Source organism: Cebus imitator, unplaced genomic scaffold (assembly GCF_001604975.1).
Source record: "Cebus imitator isolate Cc_AM_T3 unplaced genomic scaffold, Cebus_imitator-1.0 Scaffold265, whole genome shotgun sequence".
Lineage (NCBI taxonomy): Eukaryota > Metazoa > Chordata > Mammalia > Primates > Cebidae > Cebus > Cebus imitator.
Window position 1 is genome coordinate 1,112,067 of NW_016107580.1, and position 18,441 is coordinate 1,130,507.

The window sequence follows — 18,441 nt, forward strand, 5'->3', positions numbered from 1 at the left end:
CATATATATTTTGAGTCAGTAAATCTAGAGTGAGGCCCTACATGTGTATTTTTCAGAAGCTTTGTAAGGTGATTTTTATATATAACTGGTTAAAAAACCATTGGCTTGTTATCCAAAATTATCCATTATTCAAAATATCACTCATTCTATAAACACTCAATAACTAAGACTAGTATTTCTAGAGTTACCTGGTTCCCTCTGTGATCTAATCTCTGCTATGTCATAATCAACCTCCCACAAAACTGCGGTAACATACAGCTTATCTCACTGTGAATTATCTGCACAAGAACGATCTATAAACTCTCAACACAGCTCAAATTATGAGGTGGCTCAAAAAATGTTGAATGTCATGTAAAATGTCACTCTGGATGTCATACGACACTCAAACATTCCCATAGAGTGAATTGTCTGCTAAAATCACCACCCAATGTCACTGGAAGGGAGTTCTGAGAGCCTGGTCAACCCCACGGTGCAGTGAATATGTACCTGTGGGGCCTATAAATGCCATGCAATATGCTACATGCCCAATTTTCTGTTTAGAAAATGATTTTTCCTTAAAAAAAAGTTAAATTTAAAATCTAAGTTTCCAAAACAATTTGTTTTTCAAGCCACTTTTGGCAAAATATACAACTAAAGAAGACTTCTTTCTCTTCCTATCTAAAGATTAAAGAAACATTTTTAATCTTTTGCTGCTCCACATGTAAAATGGCAGCCATGGAAAATCTACCCCAGCTCATCTCATAAATGCTCCCCAAAACAGGGGTAGTAAATACTTTTTGGTGTTGTCTCCCATCCCAGACATCTTAAGATGTAGAAACTGACAGAGAATAGGCTCAATTTTTCCCTTTGGGAGTCTTCATTTTATTTTGTCCTTCCTGCTGCTATGAAGGCCCAAAATTCATAATTTTCATCTGAGAACATGACTGTCATAAATAGTAAACCTGACGTTAAAAGCTCTAAGGGAAAAAAAAACCTAGGTTTCAAATACTTTTAAAATTAGGATTTCAAGTAGCAATTACTGAAGGAATGTTACCAATCCTGAATGACCAAATACTGCATATTTCCTCCTTATTCCCCAAAACCTGACTGCAAATTAGGCCTGAACAGGCCCCTGCCTGCATACCAACAGCCCTCTCTGGTCTGGAACATATTAAAGAACCCAAGCTCTCATCAGAGCTAATTCTGGGTTTGTGGATATTCTTGAATATGACTAAGGGTACCCCATCAAACATACCTACCAGACTGCTCTAAAATAGGCCCTTATTTATCCTCAGAAGCAAGGGTTTCCCAGTGCCCCAGAATGAAAAGAAACACCCCAGCCAGTAAAGTCTCCATGGTCTCTCTAATCTGGACAACTCGAGCTCAGTCACAGCCAGAGCTGAGACACTTCTCCCTCTCCACCAGAGTGTTAGTCATTCCAAGAAACTGTATTAGCCCAGGCAAAGTACATAAAGGCAAAGTCTGCAAACCAATCTGGCACCTGGCCTGAAGCTTCCGCACCGTCTCTTCATCTTGCCGGGCCTGTCTCTCATCCTCAAGAGCCTCTTGCAGCCTTAGGTACATGTCTTCCAGCTCCCGTACTCGCTGTAAATACTGTTCCAGTTCAGAGGACTTTTGGGCAACCTGTTCTTCCATCTGCTGTCTGATCTGATGGTATAAAATGGTCATGTTTAAATGCAGGTTGACATCTCTCTCAGGGAAAGCCTCCCCCTCCACCTGAGGGATTTGCCCACAGCTATAGCCTCAGCCTTTCAGGGTGGCAGGACTCTGTCCTTCAATCCTTGAGCTTAAAGATGGAGGCAACAAGGTTACCACACTCAATCCCAATAGTGAAAAAGTCTGGGAAGAACAAATTATAACCCAAATTATGTTCTGCTCTGCTGTATTTTCCATCCCTTCCACTCCACATTTTAAGACTCAAGGCAAGAAAAAAATGTTTCCCTGTATAATTTATCTCTAAATACCTTTCTGTCTTAAAGTCACAATTTTTTTTACCTATAGAGTCTTCTCTAAAAGGAATGAACCTTTTCCCAGTCAGAGCAGTGGAGTGTTACACTAAAGTGGAAGAAAAGGTCAGCCAGCATGGGATTCCTCCCGCACTACCCTGGCTGCCTCCACTCCCTGGGGCATCTCCAGCCAGGGGAATTCAAGCATTTGAGTTAGTCCTTATAAGTTAATGGTTTTTCCCTTCTAGATTACAGTTTTGAATCCCTGACTTAAAAATTAAAAAACAAGAACATCCTAAATATAACAAACACATTAGCCTATGTCTCTGCAGTTGATAAAATATTTTCACTTGCATTAGCTCGCTTTGTCCTCCTAAGAGTCAGGAGAGATCATGTGATAATCCTGCACTTAAAGAAGAGAAAGCCAGTGTTCAGTAAGAAGGACCAGAAAGGAAACAAGACCAAAACTTCTGGCTGTTTCTCTACATGACATCTACCTTCCTCTTTTCTCTCAAACCACAAACACAACTCTTTCAACTCTAAGTAACAAAAAGTGGCTAAAAGAAATGTCACATACATCTATTTAGGTACTGGGCTCAGCACTCTCCCACAGAGTATCACTCATTGTCAGAAGACCTGTGTTCCAGCTAACCAGCTAACTCCCAGGGATTCTTCCCACACTTCCCTGGCTGCCTCCACTCCCTGGGACACCTCCAGCCCTAGGGGAACTCAAGCAACATGATTAATCAGAGCTGCCAAGAAACACATACATACAAAATTAGGTAAATGAAAGACTATCAATAAGCCTGAACAACATTTTGCAAAGAAAGTTTTAGTATAGTCATTGAATTAAATTCACCTACAATTGCATTCATGAGATTTGAGAGCTATTTCTTGAGCTCTTTCTATACAGCTTTGTCATCTTATACATTATTCCTTGTAACTTTTACCAGAACTACCAGCAACCTGTATCTTGGGTCTCTTGGGCATGGGAACCTCTAAGATGAATCAGAGCTGCCAAGAGCAACAAATCAGAATCTAGATGTTCTCACAATTTCAGGATCTCATCCCTGCCATCCTTGCTTACTACAGAGGAGAAATGCCATGGAACCTATGCTTTTTCCGTAACTATTTATTTTCCAAATCATAACTCTTTGGAGAATGAAAAGGAATGTTATAATAATTATATCAGAATGGCAGGGACTTTCCCAGGCAAACCAGAATATATAGTCACTCTAACCAAGCATTTATCACATCATTACTTTTTTTTTTTTTTTTTTTTGGAGAGAGGGCCTTGCTCTCTCACCCAGGCTGGAGTGCAGTAGCATAATCACAGCTCACTGTAGCCTCGAACTCCTGGACTGGCTCAAGCAATCCTCCTACCTCAGCCTCCTGAGTAGCTGGAACTACAGGCATAAACCAACAGGCCTGGATAATTCCTTTTTTTTTTTTGTAGATATTGCCCAGGCTAGTCTTGAACTCCTGGGCTCGAGCAATACTCAGGCCTTGGCCTCCCAAAGTGCTGGGATTACAGGAATGGTCCACCATGCCTGGCTCCATAAATATCCACTTAGGAGTCTTGAAAATAAGGTTTATATTTTTTACCAGTACATCTTTGGCACAGTGCCTGGCACATAGAAGGTGCTCAATAAACAGGTAACAAATGAATAAACAAACACACAACTTCCCCTACAGCTCAATCAAGTCGGTAACAGAGCCAAGCCGATGACATGGCTTCACTCTAACCTCCAGCCCTTTCTCCTTCCCACTGACCCAGGCTGATCTACTGTAGCTGCTTTCTCCAGCCACATGATACTCACAAGCTTCTCTCTTTCCAGCTCTGTGCTGAACCTGGCCTGAAGTTCCACTTGGGTCTGAAGGCGTTTCTTTTCCTCTTCTGCTGCACGAGATGCTGCTTCCTCCAGTTTCTAGCCAATCAAAAACCCATCCACAGAACAGCAGATGTTAGAGTCGAAGTACATTAGAGAGAAAGATAGTCACACTTAAGCATGGGAAAAGCCAAATGTTCTTAATATCAATAAAGATAATAGAATAAAAACTTGTAGCTCCATTTGAATTCCAGTCCAACAATCTGCTGAGTCAACATACAAAATAAGGTAGGTAAATGAAAGACAATTGATAAGTCTGAACAACATTTTGCAAAGAAAGTTTTAGTATAGTCGTTGAATTAAAATTCACTTGCAATTGCATTCATGAGATGTGAGAGCTATTTCTTGAGCTCTTTCTGTACAGCTTTGTCATCTTAAACATTATTCCTTGTAACTTTTACCAGAACTCAATTTCTAGAAGGATGGCATGAGAAGATCCGCAGACCCTTTCCCCAACAAAACAACCATAACTGGTGAAAACTATTGTTAAAAAACAAAACCTTTAAAAGTCTCTAGAAATTATTCTAAGGACATTCTAAAATGGAGAACATTTATCTAAGAAAATCTACCAACTCTCAGTAAGAACAGTGAAGGTCTGTGGCATATGATGCACTCCTCCCCCTCCCCCACAGTATCAGTGAGAAGGAAGCTCTACTCCTGGCAGATGGAACCCAAAACAAGGGTTCCCCGCCCCTCAGCTCACAGTCAAGGGCTATGATATATCACTGCCAGGGGCACGCTGCCAGAATTTCTCTTTGTCTCCAGCTGCATGTTGCAGAAACTCTATTCCAGCCAAGAGTGGCTGAGAGGTTTGGGGCTCCCTTTCTCCACCAGCCCCCATTCACAAGGAGGAAGTTTGACCCCAGGTATGACAGGCTGAGAATACAGGGTCTGAGCACTCTTGTCCCAGTCACTTGTGGGGCAGAAGTTCCACATAAGGAGAGGCAAGTGGCAAGGGCTACCACCTCCATCTAGTGATATTCGCATAAAGCAGGATTATCATTCCAAGAGAAGCCAACTACTGTCTCCACCCCCAGCTCCAGAACACTGCACAGAGGTTTTGCCCAGGGATAAAAGCAAGCTCTGATGTTCTCCCCAGAAGGGCCGACTTTTTTTGAAAGTGGAAGGCAGTACAAGCCTAAGGGCACTCTAAAAAACTATGGAAATTTTGATGGCAAGGAATTAAGAGGAGGCCAGTAGCTTCATGAGAACAACACACTAACCTACAGACCAGCTTTAAGTGCTGTTGGTTGGTTGGTTGGTTGGTTGGTTAGTTGGTTGACTGATATGAGGTCTTGCTATGTTGTCCAGGCTGGTGTCAAATTCCTGGCCTCAAGTGATCCTCCCACCCTGTCCTCCCAAAGCGCTGGGATTAACAGGCATGAGCCACTGCTCTTGCCAGACCAGTCAAATGTCTGACAGAGAGAATCAGAGAAAGACATAGCTAAGAAGAGGTCTCATGTAGTAAGAAAAAGTCTCAAAGACTGACTTTGAAGACCAAATGCAGGTCTGAATTTAAATAGTCTCAGACTGTGAGGCAATTCAGATTCCAGGGCATTGTGGAAAGCAACAGAACAAAATTAGTGAACTCTAACAGCTGTTGGTGTGATGCCAACAGAGGTGGAAAGCTTAAATAAGGGATCACAGAAAGACACTCAAAGAGAGCCCTGCAAAAATCAGGGTCTTCGCAGGATGACTGTGTTCCTGTCCAAGCCTGTGCCTCTGAGGAGCAACAGTCAGGAGCTTCACACTGTGAGGAAAAGAAACTTCACTGAAATAGTCCAGTTAGGTCACTAAACAAATAAAGGACCAAACAATAACAGGCCCCTGGGGAAAGAGGTAGAATCAGTATCCAGAGTTGCTACTGCACATTATATAAAATGTCTCGTTTTCTTTTTTTTTTTTTGAGACAGAGTCTCACTCTGTCGCCCAGGCTGGAGTGCAGTGGCATGATCTTGGCTCACTGCAACCTCCGCCTCCCAGGTTCAAGCAATTCTCCTGCCTCAGCCTCCTAAGTAGCTGGGACTACAGGTGCACACCACCACGCCTGGCTAATTTTTTGTATTTTTAGTAGAGATGAGGTTTCACCATATTGGCCAGGCTGGTCTCAAACTCCTGACCTCATGATCCACCCACCTCGGCCTCCCAAAGTGCTGGGATTCCAGGTATGAGCCACCGTACCGGCCCTAAAATGTCTAGTTTTCTATAAAAAATTATGAGACATGCAAAGAAAGAGGAAAGTATGGCTCACATACAGTAAAAAAGCAGGCAAGAGAAACTGTCTTTGAAGACACACAGATGGTGGATTTAGCACGTGAAGACTTCAAAGCAGTTATTATAAATACTGTATGCTCAAATAACTAAAAGGAACCATACTTAGAGAAGTAATGAAAGGAATGAGAACATCCCATCAAATAGAGAATAATAAAGAGATAATAAATTACAGAAAGAATCAAATGGAAATTCTGAAGTAAAAAGTGCCATAAATGAAATGAAAAATTCACTACAGGGACTCAGCAGTATATTTGAGCTGCAAGAAAAATATATTGAAGATAGATCTATAGAAATTATGCAATTAGAGACAAAGAAGAAGAAAAACGAATACAGCCTTAGAGAAATGTGGGACACCATTATGTATACCAAAAAAAGGTAGAAAAAATATTTAAAGAAATAATGGCTAAAAACTTATTCAGCTTTAGGGAAAACACTATACATATTTAAGTTCAATATACTCTAAATAGGATAAACACAAAGAGATCTACAACCACATACACCACAGTAAAACTGTTAAGAGACAAAGACCAAAAAATAATCTTAAAGCAAAAAAAAAAAAGAAAAATGATTTACCACACACAAAGGAACTCCTGCAAGCTTGACAGCTAACTTCTCATCAGAAAGTTCTGACTAGTTCTGACCAAAATATTATAAATAGAAGTATAGTGTGACATTTCTGGGATGGAGCACTACATGGCTAAACTCTGGAACACTTTTTCTTCTGGCCGGTAAACAGCAACACTCAAGATGGTGGCTGGTCCATCAGCCTGGATTTCATAATTACAGGTGTACACACTTTGACCCAGCTTTCCCACCTCTGAGAATTCATTCCTCAGAGACATCAGAACATGTATGAACACATATGCGATGACACAGGTACAAGATAATTCCCTACAGCATTACCAATTAAAACAACCCAAATGTTCACTAACCCGGTATGATTAAGTAAATAATGACACAGCTGTATAAAAGAATACCCTACAGCCATAAAAAAGAATGAAGAAACTCTCTTTATACTAATATAGAAAGATCTTAAAAATATATTAAGTGAAACAAACTAGAGGCAGAACAGTAACACTGATATATACTTTTTTGTTTAAAAAATGGGAAAAGAATGGCCGGGTGCGGTGGCTCACGCCTGTAATCCCAGCATTTTGGGAGGCTGAGGTAGGCGGATCACAAGGTCAGGAGCTCAAGACCAGCCTGACCAACATGGTGAAACCCTGTCTGTACCAAAAAAAAAAAAAAAAATACAAAAATTAGCTGGGTGTGGTGGTGTGCGCCTGTAATCCCAGCTACTCAGGAGGCTGAGGCAGGAGAATCACTTGAACCCAGAAGACAAAGGTTGCGGTGAGCTGAGATTGAGCCACTGCATTCCAGTCTGGGCGACACAGTGAGACTCCGTCTCAAATAAAGAAATAAATAAGAAAAAATAAGAATGTATATTCGTATTTCCTTACCTTGGCAAGGGGTAGAAATTCGTAACTGTAAGACGGGGAGAAAATCTTTCACAGCTGCCTTTTTATATTTGTATATTTTTGAACCTACCCAAATGATCATATTTTTTAAAAGAAACAAAAGTAGAAATAAAAATTATTTGAGGAAACCCTTTAAATAAATCTATTAATTTATAAAAACTACCATGATTTCTTATTCCTTCTTCTAATTAAAATGAGGCCTGTAAAATTTTAAGAAACCCACAGATATATAACCTAATTCCAGATGATTAAAAGATTCAGCTGAGCATGGTGCCTCATTCCTGTAATCCCAGCAATTTGGGAGGTTGAGGTGGGTTGATCACTTGAGCCCAGGAGTTCGAGACCAGCCTGGGCAACATGGCAAAACCCCATCTCTATAAAAAATACAAAAAATTAGCCAGGTATGGTGATGTGCACCTGTAGTCCCAGCTACTTGGGAGGCTGAGGCAAGATCTCTTGAGCCGGGGAATGAGCAGTCATTGAGCCACTGCACTTCAGCCTGAACAACAGAGCAAGACCCTGTCTCAAAATAAATAAATTTAGTTAAATATTCATCTAAGCTATGTTTTTCTAACACTGCCTCCATGAAAAAATCGGAGAATTTTGTTTACTGACAAGAAAATCAAAGATTATTAAGAAGTATAAGAATTTTTCAGCACTTATCCAAGAATCTTAAATCGGTCATTTAAATAATTCTATAAACCTAGTTAGTGGGAAAGCTGTCTACATAGGTCTACAGCTTGCTAACACCAGGCATGCCTTCTTCACATTACTCAGAGCAGACACTAACATGCTCCTGGGAGGCAGAGTTTAAAAGTTTAAAAGGGTGGCTGGGCACGGGTGGCTCACACCTGTTTTCCCAGCACTTTGGGAGGCCCAGGCAGGTGGATCACCTGAGGTTGGGAGTTTGAGACCAGCCTGACCAACTTGGAGAAACCCCATCTCTACTAAAAACACAAAATTAGCCGGGCATGGTGGCACATGCCTGTAATGCCAGCTACTTGAGAGACTGATGCAAGAGAATTACTTGAACCCGGGAGGTGGAAGTTGTGGTGAGCCAAGATTGCGCCACCGTACTCCGGCCTGGGCAACAAGAGCAAGACTCCATCTCAAAAAACAAAAAAAAAGTTCAAAAGGGCATTGATAGATGAATCTCAAATGTACAATGCTAAGTTAAATAATCCAGTCCACTCTTAAAATGTACATTCTGTATGATTTCATTTATATGACAATTTGGAAAAGGCAAAAATACAAGAACAGAGAATTGATCAGTGATTTCCAGAGGTTAGGGATGAGGGAATGATCTGAATAAAAAATACAAAATGAATATGAAATGCTCCAAAATCTGAAACTTTTTGAGCTCTGACATAATGCTCAAAGGAAATGCTCATTGAAGCATTTCAAATTTCAGATTTTTGGATTTGGGAGGCTGAGGCAAGAGGATCTCAGTTGGTAATTACAGTATATAATGTAGACATTCCAAAATCCAAAAAAATCCCAAATCTGGATAAGGGATACTCAACCTGTATTGGCAATAATCTGTCTTAACCCAGGAAGTAGTTTCATGGGTATTCACTGTATGATTGTTTGTGTGTGTGTGTGTGTGTGTGTATATATATATATATATATATATATATATATATATATATATATATATATATATATATATATATATATATATGTATGTATTTCATATTCTTCTCTGCAGGTATGAGCTATTTTATAATTTTAAAATTATAAAAAAGGACACCAAGCCCTGGCTTCCCGCCATGACCTCACAACACCCACTTTTGATGTATGCACAGTGGAAGGAAGCAGGGGTAATCATATATGGCAGGTGCTCAGCATAACCTTTAAAGGGAATTTTTACAGAAAATATATTGCAGCAGAAAGAGGTAAGATGCAAGAGTGTTTGGGGGTCGGGGGAGGGCAGTAAGAAATGAGGAGCTGCTTTTAGAAAATAAGTGCATGATAGTAATAACTGTTTCTAAGAGTATATATATGCTTACGTGGCTTCTAAGATTATAAAAGTATTCTTAAAAATCTTCATGAGTCTACTCTACTCAGAGGAAGTTCAGCCCACAATATGGCATTTCTATGGGTAACCAAGGGAGAGGCCCACTAGGAATGTGGGGTCATAGATTATGAGCCACCTCCCTTTCCCAGGACAAAGTTTTTGCACAGAAGTGCATGAAAGAGTTCTTGGGCTAGTGGTTAGCAGGTGCTCAGTGATTCAAGGCAGACAGACGGAGCCCAAAAGTGTCTAAAATAAAGACCAGACCCACATACAGGGGACTCACTACCACCCTTGGGATCATGACATCACCAAGGAACTGTTCCCAATGAACATCAACTATCTCATACAGCGTATGGTACTTGACCTCCTAGCCTTGAGGTGGAAGGAAAAGCTGACCCAGACTGTATCTTGAACTCCAAAGAGTAAGTAAAACTAACAATTTTAAAGTAAGGGTCTTCCAAGGTACTTATGAGTGAAGATGGGAGCTAAGGAAAAACTAAAAAGCAACACCCCTTGCCCAGGTCACTAAAAACAGTCTTGACATCCTCAAGGGAATGAAATTTCCCACCTTCTTCTGAAAAAATTCAACTGTGCTCATTATTACTATAAATATACCTTCCTAGCCAATGAAATGTTTTTGCATAGTTCCAGGGCTAGGAAAACTCACTTGATGGTCTGGTAACACTTCTGAGAACAGTTCACCACAAATATCTCCCTAAAACGGCACTACATTCATCTTGGTAGAACCAAAGCCCCTAAGCAAGGGAATGAAGAGCGCTTTCCCAACCCAGCGCCCATTCCCACCTTCCGCACGGCCTCCAACTCCAGCTGCTTGCTTTCGTTGGCGGCCTGGAGCTCCTTCATTTGTCGCTCCAGTTCCTCTTGTTCAGCCAGTTGCTTCTTCCGGAGTTCTTTCCGACGCTGTCGAGCTTCTTTGTGTGGTGGAGGGCTGCCCAGCTTCAACAGATGAATAGTAGAATGAATGGCTGCAAAAGGTATATGAGAAAAAAATGGGAAATATTATTTATTCTTTGTAAGCCTACTATGCAAGTGGCACAGCGGGAAGAAAATGAGACAGGGAGCCAGAAAGCCCAGTGTAGATTCTGATTTTGCCACTATGTACTGGTATGACCCTGAGCAGTCATATAACCTCTTGGTTTTTTTGTTTTTTTTTTTTCAGAGCTCCCCTCAAGAAATAACCTCGTGCAGCATCAGCTTCCCCATCTCTAAAATGAGAGAGATGATCTATAAAGTCCTTTCCAGTACCAGAATTATGTAACTGATCTGTGCTCAGAAACACTTGATTTGGGAATACTGCACACATTTTTAAGAACCAATGACAATACTTTCAACTCCCTTCTCTATACTTCTCGAAAAGCCAAACAAGAATAAGACACAGTGAGGGCAAGATTCAAGTTTCTGATATCTGATTTGCAACCTACCGTGTTTAGTTGTCTATCATCTATGCCTTATGCAACCCCTTCCTGAGATGATAACAGGTAACAGCAGCTGTCTTTTCTTTTAAAAATAAAATACATATATCCTTTACATGCATTATCTAACTTTTATACAAAATCTGGTTTTTCTTTTGACATTTTTAGTTACTAAATGTAATTTCTTGAATAGCTAATGCTTTCACTCACATTGTTCAAATTCAGAAGACACACAGGAAAAGTCTCCCTCCTACTGCTATCTCTCAAGTACTGGATTCCCCTCCCCACTAGCAACTCAAGCTAGTAGTTTCTTGTGCATCTCTCCTGAAATATTATAAGCCTATGCAAATAAATATGCATATATGTCTTCCACCTTCTTTTAACACAAATGATGGCACAACACGCCCTTCTGACCCTCAGCTTTTTTCATTTAATCTGTCTCAGAGTTCTCAGTATCAATACCTAAAGTACTATACATAGAGTACTGCATGGTACACCATTATGCAGCTAAACCATAATTTATTCAACCATTTCCTAATTAAGAGACAGCTAGATTGTTTGCAATCTACGTCATTTTGAAAACGTGTGAGTATATCTGTCATTATCTATTTTCTAACAGTCACCACAACCCTGGGAAGTAGGTACTATTATTATCCCCACTCCACGTAAGAGAAAAGCAATTACAGAATTTATAACTCAATCCAAGAGACACAGGAAAGAGCATTCAAATAAGGTGCATTTGCCTCGAACTCCTTTTTTTTGAGACAGAGTCTTGTTCTGTCACCAGGCTGCAGTGCAGTGGCGTAATCTCGGCTCACTACAATCTCCGCCTCCTGAGTTCAAGCGATTCTCCTGCCTCAGCCTCTTGAGTAGCTGAGACTACAGGTACATGCCACTATGCTCAGCTAATTTTTTGTATTTTTAGTAGAGACAGGGTTTCACCATGTTGGGCAGGATGGTCTCAATCTCCTGACCTCGTGATCTGCCAGCCTCGGCCTCCCAAAGTGCTGGGATTACAGCCATGAGCCACCGTGCCCGACCACCTCCAACTCTTAAACCACATCAAAAATGACTACATTCTCCAACATAACAATTTTATCTATGTCTAAGAATATTCAGAATCTCCTTTCAGGATTTAAAAAAAAAAAAAAAGCCTTCTTGTATTGTTTCATTCTTTACTAATTTTGGAATAATGGAATGCGGGTCAAGATGGCCAGGGGGAGACCTACGTTAATTCTAACTAAATAATTATAAGCTTGCTTGGCTCAGAGTATATTGAAGTCTATACACCAAACTAAAATATATTATTGGTGCAGTTAATCAGAAATCAAGTGGCAACAGGAGGCCTAAGGTAAAGACCATCGAGAGTGCAGTAACACTGGGGAACACCTCGGGATGGTTGCAGAGCAGGTTATACTGCTCTGGTCCCACGAATGCCTTCTCAAGATGGAGACTTTATGAGGGTCTCATAAACAGGGCTTATGCAAAGATCTCTTAGAAAGGGAGGCGACCTTTGCTCACAAGATCCAGGAGGGTCTTTGCAGATAGGAGCTGGCAAGGAGGAGAAAAGCCTTACATGGTGGAGATCATGGAACGCCTCAGGCTCTGCCTAGGTTCTCCGAATATGGACTGATTTTAATTGCTCTATGTTCTCAAGGCTCGGGAGATAAAAGCCCCTTGATGCACTGGGCTCCTCATCTGCTATACTTCTGATGCAGCTGTACCCTGAAAAACTCGGAGTACTAGTTTAGCATGTCTTAGAAGGATCTCAAGCGCCCTCCCCCTAACATCTTACCTACCCCTTCATCCTCCCCTTCCACACCCATAAGATCAAAGAGATTATGCAAATAATAAAAGCGTTTGGAGCCCAGGGCTCGGGGCCAACGGTTTCCCTCACTTGCGCTGGTCCCCTGAACCCATGCTGTAAATTCTACTCTTGTGCATCTGTCTTTATTTCCTTTTCTAAATCCCTTGTCACCACCAGGACTAAGAGCACCTATATACAGGGTTGGGGCTGGTACCCAACAATAGAACACTTAAAAGTTATTCATTCACTACAGAGCCATAAAAAAAGAACAAAATCTTGTCTTTTGCAACAACATGGATGCAGCTAGAGGCCATTATCCTAAGGAAATTAACACAGAACAGAAAACCAAATAATGAATGTTCTCACTAGTCAGTGGGAGCTAAACACTGGGTACTCATGGACATAAAAGTGGCAACAACAGGCACTAGGGGCTGGGATGCAAGGTAGGGGGAAGAGGTTTGTAAACTCTTAACTATTAGGTACAATGCTCACTTCCTGGGTGATAGATTCAGTCGTACCCCAAACTTCCGCATTACACAATATACCCATGTAACAAACCTGCACATGTACCCCTGAATCTAAAATAAAAGTTGAAATTATTTTTTAAAAGGTTATTAATTCAAAAGTTTGTGTTCTTGAGTTACCCAAAACTAGTGATTTCTTGTAAAAGTAATGGATCTTGAAAATCCCTTGAAGTATTCAAAAACTATTACATAACTCCTCTTTTCTTTTACATATTATCTCAGGCTCAAGATGGCCACTGTAAAATTCTTCACAGTCCTTAAAAGGGGAAATTCTATACTCTTTAAATAATAAGAGTAAGTAAAACCTAAAATCTCTAAGATATGAAATCAACCTAAGTGTCCACCAACAACTGTAGTGTGCGCATACACACATATACCTTGGAATACTACTCAGCCATAAAAAAAGAATGAAATAATGTCTTTTGCAGTAATATGGGTAGAATTGGAGGCTATTATCTTGAAGTATTTCTTGAAATAACCCATAAACAGAACATCAAATACTACATGTTCTTACTTATAAAGTGAAAACTAAAATATGTATACATACGAACATAGAGTATGGACTAACAGACATTGGAGACTCAGAAATGTGGGAAGGCAGGAGACTGGCAAGAGATGAGAAATTACGTAACAGCTACTATGAGTGATGGTTATGCTAAAAACCCAGATTTCACCACTACACAATATATCACTGTAGCAAAGCTATACTTGCAACTCCAAAATTTATTTAAAAAGTAAATCTCCCATTTGTAATTTACCCACAGTTCATTATGCAAATAAAGCTAATGAAAACTTTGAGAGCTCATCATAATTTTTCTCTCAGCTATTATATCACATGCAGAAATAACTATAAACAATGAGGAAATAATGTCTTAGCATCCTTCCTGAGATTCAAAACTAGAAAGTCAGAGCTCTCAAGTTGTCATGGCAAATAATCAAAATCACCTTACCTTGAATCCACTCCTGTTTCTTCTTCTTATCTGAAGCACTGATTTCAAAAGTCTTATCAAAACATTTTACGAGAAAAAGGCATTTCTTTCCATCTTTGTCAGGCAAAGACTAAAACAGGAAGCAAAATTAGTTCTTCAAAATTTTAAGTATTTAAATGAAATTCAATCTTAATTATTTGTAAAAATCAGCTGAAACTTAATGTCAATGAAAAATACCTATAAATGCATATTACTGATTTACTAATGCTGTTCCCTAAGAACATTACTTATGGTAACGACAACCCCTGATTGGGATACTACATTTAGACTGTGAAAACTATAAACAACAGATAGAATGCCATGCATTGGGATTTCCTGAGCATAGCAACTCTTATCCTGAGCACTTCCCTTGCAGGAATCCTGGAAAGTACATCTGTGATGATGTTACAAAAGGTATTAACTCCTAAAGAATATGAAGCGCTAAGCCAGGGTGATTCCTACATCTGCTTAATGTGGCTTTCTCTCCTTGCACTTGGAATGTAATGGCTGGCAACCTGTGGTTTCTGTCCTATATCTTTATGAGTAAACTGGCCTTTGGAGGCCTTGTGAATCTCCATGTTTAGTTAAATCTAAGAAGACCCCTTCATGGGCATTAGACATCTCAAGACATTATTATTCATTAAAATACATTGTAGTTTATGCGTGAGATTTCAGGTATTCAAATATTCTTCAACACATACAGACATGGGGACAATTCATACAGAAATAAAACTCAAAAATTTATGTTCTTGAGAATTTCACTTCTTTAAAGAATTAGTACCTATGAATAAAGTGTCCTGAAAGTCACCCAAAGTATTCAAAGACAATGCTTGTATCTTCCTAAATTTCTTGCACTCAAAATGTCCCAGATTTTCTGGCATATTCATGATTCCAAATATTGTCTTACTGAACTTTTCTTTTTACTTTATTATCTGTTTTATTACTACCTTTTATTCAACAGATTGATTCCTTCAATGTTCCAATAAATGATTTAATCCTTATACTTTGTTCATAAGATTGAAAATAAATTCACATAAGAAAAAAATTTTGTCAGCTATCTCTAATTTTTGGTTCAGAAACCATTGCAACTATATGCCTATATTATTTTGGAAATGTAAATTTGGGGATTATTTTAAGGCTCTAGAGTCTAGGTGGAAGAAGGTGAGAAGCTACTTCAGCAGCAGGGGGCAGCATAGGGTAATCATGCAAAGAAGTAACAGTAGGCTCACCTCTACACAGCAATTTTCATCCAAGAGAATGTCTCCTTTCTTATCATTCAGATCCTCACTCACATAGTAAGAAATTATGTTGGGTTTTAGTACAAACCATCGTTCAGTCCAGTTTTTCCGTCTGTGGCCCTTTTTCATCATGTAACCCTGTGAAAGATTAAATGCGATATAAATTCTTGTCCTTTTATTTGTAAGAGCTGACATCTCTTCCTTGATATACATGCCTACTCCATTATTTGATAATACAACCCTGAATATGTAAACACCAATTGTTCTTGGATCCTCTGAGAATCTATGAAGGCCAGGGGCATTACATCCACTCATGCAAGCATATACAGTCAAAAATTTGCATATAATTTCAGACACTTCAGAGACAACCCCTTCCCAAAGTGATATGCAGATAATAGACTTAGAACCCCTCCCATGTTAAGCAGCATTTGAGATTTTTTTTAAAATCATTATCTTTTAGAGATACCTACTGAAATTTTTATAAACAAAATAAAATACCTGAAATTTGCTTCAAAACACAGGAGAGATAAAAGTAGGTGGGGTAGGATTTTTTTCCACATGTTGGCAGTTACTGGAGCTGTTGATGGGTATGTGGGAGTTCATTATACTGGTCTATTCCACTTAAAAAGAAAGAATAAACACCTAACAATGATTTTCTGTAAATTAAAACCTCAATCAAGCCAGATGTAGTGGCTGACACCTATAATCCCAGCACTTTGGGAGGCCAAGGCAGGAGGATCTCTTGAGGCCAGGAGTTCAAGATCAGCCTGGGCAACATAGTGAGACCTCATCTCTACAAAAATAAATTTTAAACAATAAGTAAAACCTCAATCAATGAAAATGCTAAATGACTAAGGTAAGTAAAATCTCACTCAATCAATGAAAATGCTAAAGCTTGGCCACATATATCTTCTCAAGCAAATAGTCAAGGACTTCCACCTCTGGTACCAACCTGCCTTTCTGCCTGACCTCTCAGTATTGTGAAGAAGGAACTGTGCTCTAGACCAGCAGGAAAATACTAGAATACTGGCTTCTGCTTTTTTTTTTTTTTTTTTTTTTTTTAAGGAATACTGGCTTCTAAGCTCACACTCACTAGCTCTGTACTTCCTTCCAACAGACCGGCCTCAAAGGTGTGTCTCAAATTTTTACTTAAGTAAAATTATACATTACTATAGGCCAAAGCCCTTCAGGCTTGTTTGAGAATACCTGATATTTTTAGTATTAAATCTACAGATGCTGATAGCACATGATAGATTATATATATCATTAAATATATATAATATTAACTTGATTATAAGTTTCATATGGTTATTATACTAAGTTCTAATCATATTACATATTTAGTTTCCTAATCTTTGGACACTCAAGCAAAAGCTATCTCATACTGCAATTCTACTATAGTCATATCCTGCCATCCTAAGAGGCTGAGAATTCCACTTCAGATAAAGACCATGTCTTGTAACTCTTTGTAGCACCAAAAATCTATACAAATTCAGCCTCAACGTTTATGATGTGCTCCATTAGGAGAAAAAAGAACAAAGACAACACTATTACCTATGAAACAAAGAAAGAATCAAAGTAAGGAAATCCCAAATCAGAGTCATTATTCAATATAATAACGTAAGAAATTTCAAAGAGTCACCAAAAAATATAAATTCTATTTAATAAGCATCGAGCTTCATATGCTATGCTGGATGCTGGGAAAAAGATGACAGTCTAAAACAAAAGCAACTTTGCTACATAAAGCCATTTTTTTCCCACAAGTAGGGGTATTTTTCTGATTTTATAAAAATAATATAAAATCATGTAGAAAGTCCAATAATACAGAAAGGATAAAGAAGAAAAAAATTCACCAAAATCCCACAATCCAGAGTTGATTACTGTAAACATTTTGACAAGCACCTTCCTGACAGCTCTATACACACACAACACATTACCTAAAGGGGATTACAAGATATCTCCTGTTCAGCAATATGTTTTTTTTTCACTCAACATTATGCCATGGAGATATTTCTGGATCAACAGTTATGAATGTGCACATGACAGAAAGATACTTTAAAAATATTTTGGAAATGGGCTGGGCACCGTGGCTCACACCTGTAATTCCATCACTTTGGGAGGCTGAGGCGGATGGATCACGAGGTCAAGAGATCGAGACCATCCTGGCCAACATGGTGAAACCCCGTCTCTACTAAAAATATAAAACTTAGCTGGGCATGATGGCGCATGCTTGTAGTCCAGCTACTCGGGAGGCTAAAGCAGGAGAAATCTCTTGAACCTGAGAGACAAAGGTTGCAGTGAGCTGAGATCGCACCACTGCACTCCAGTCTGGTGACAGAGTGAGACTCCATTTCAAAAAAGAAAAAAAAAAATTTGGAAATGTGATTATCTAAACAGTTATTTCAAATAGCACCTTTCTAATGCTTAACTACACTTTAAAATTGCACCAGTAATTTTTTTTAAGTGAAAGCCTAAGACTGGAAACATAAGAAATTTTATTCCTATTCAAAATCAGGCCAGGCATAGAGGCTCACACCTGTAATCCCAGCACTTTGGGAGGCTGAGGTGGGTGGATCACTTGAGGTCAGGCATTCAAGACCAGCCTGGCCAACATGGTAAAATCCCATGTCTACTAAAAATACAAAATGTAGCTGTGTATGGTGGTGCACGCCTGTAATCCCAGCTACTTGGGTGGCTGAAACACGAGAATCCCTTGGACCCAGGAGACGGAGGTTGCAGTAAGCCAAGATCATATCACTATATTCCAGCCTGGGCAAGAGAACAAGACTGTCTCAAAAAACAAAAAAACAAAATCAGTGTAAGAAAATAAAACTATGAACCAATATCTCTTATAAAAACACATAATT

At 39.4% G+C, this 18,441-nt stretch overlaps 1 protein-coding gene across 1 annotated transcript in view; it reads right to left on the reverse strand.

The window, feature by feature from the left end:
* Window positions 1-18,441, reverse strand: part of SWAP70 (switching B cell complex subunit SWAP70) — a 90,243-nt gene that overhangs the window by 10,175 nt on the left and 61,627 nt on the right. The window contains exons 5-9 of the mRNA XM_017500302.2: window positions 15,566-15,779; window positions 14,319-14,427; window positions 10,409-10,590; window positions 3,767-3,874; window positions 1,481-1,647 (exon numbers count right to left, since the gene is read on the reverse strand). Coding sequence (XP_017355791.1) covers window positions 1,481-1,647; window positions 3,767-3,874; window positions 10,409-10,590; window positions 14,319-14,427; window positions 15,566-15,779 — 780 coding nt within the window. The remainder of the gene's footprint in view (window positions 1-1,480; window positions 1,648-3,766; window positions 3,875-10,408; window positions 10,591-14,318; window positions 14,428-15,565; window positions 15,780-18,441) is intronic.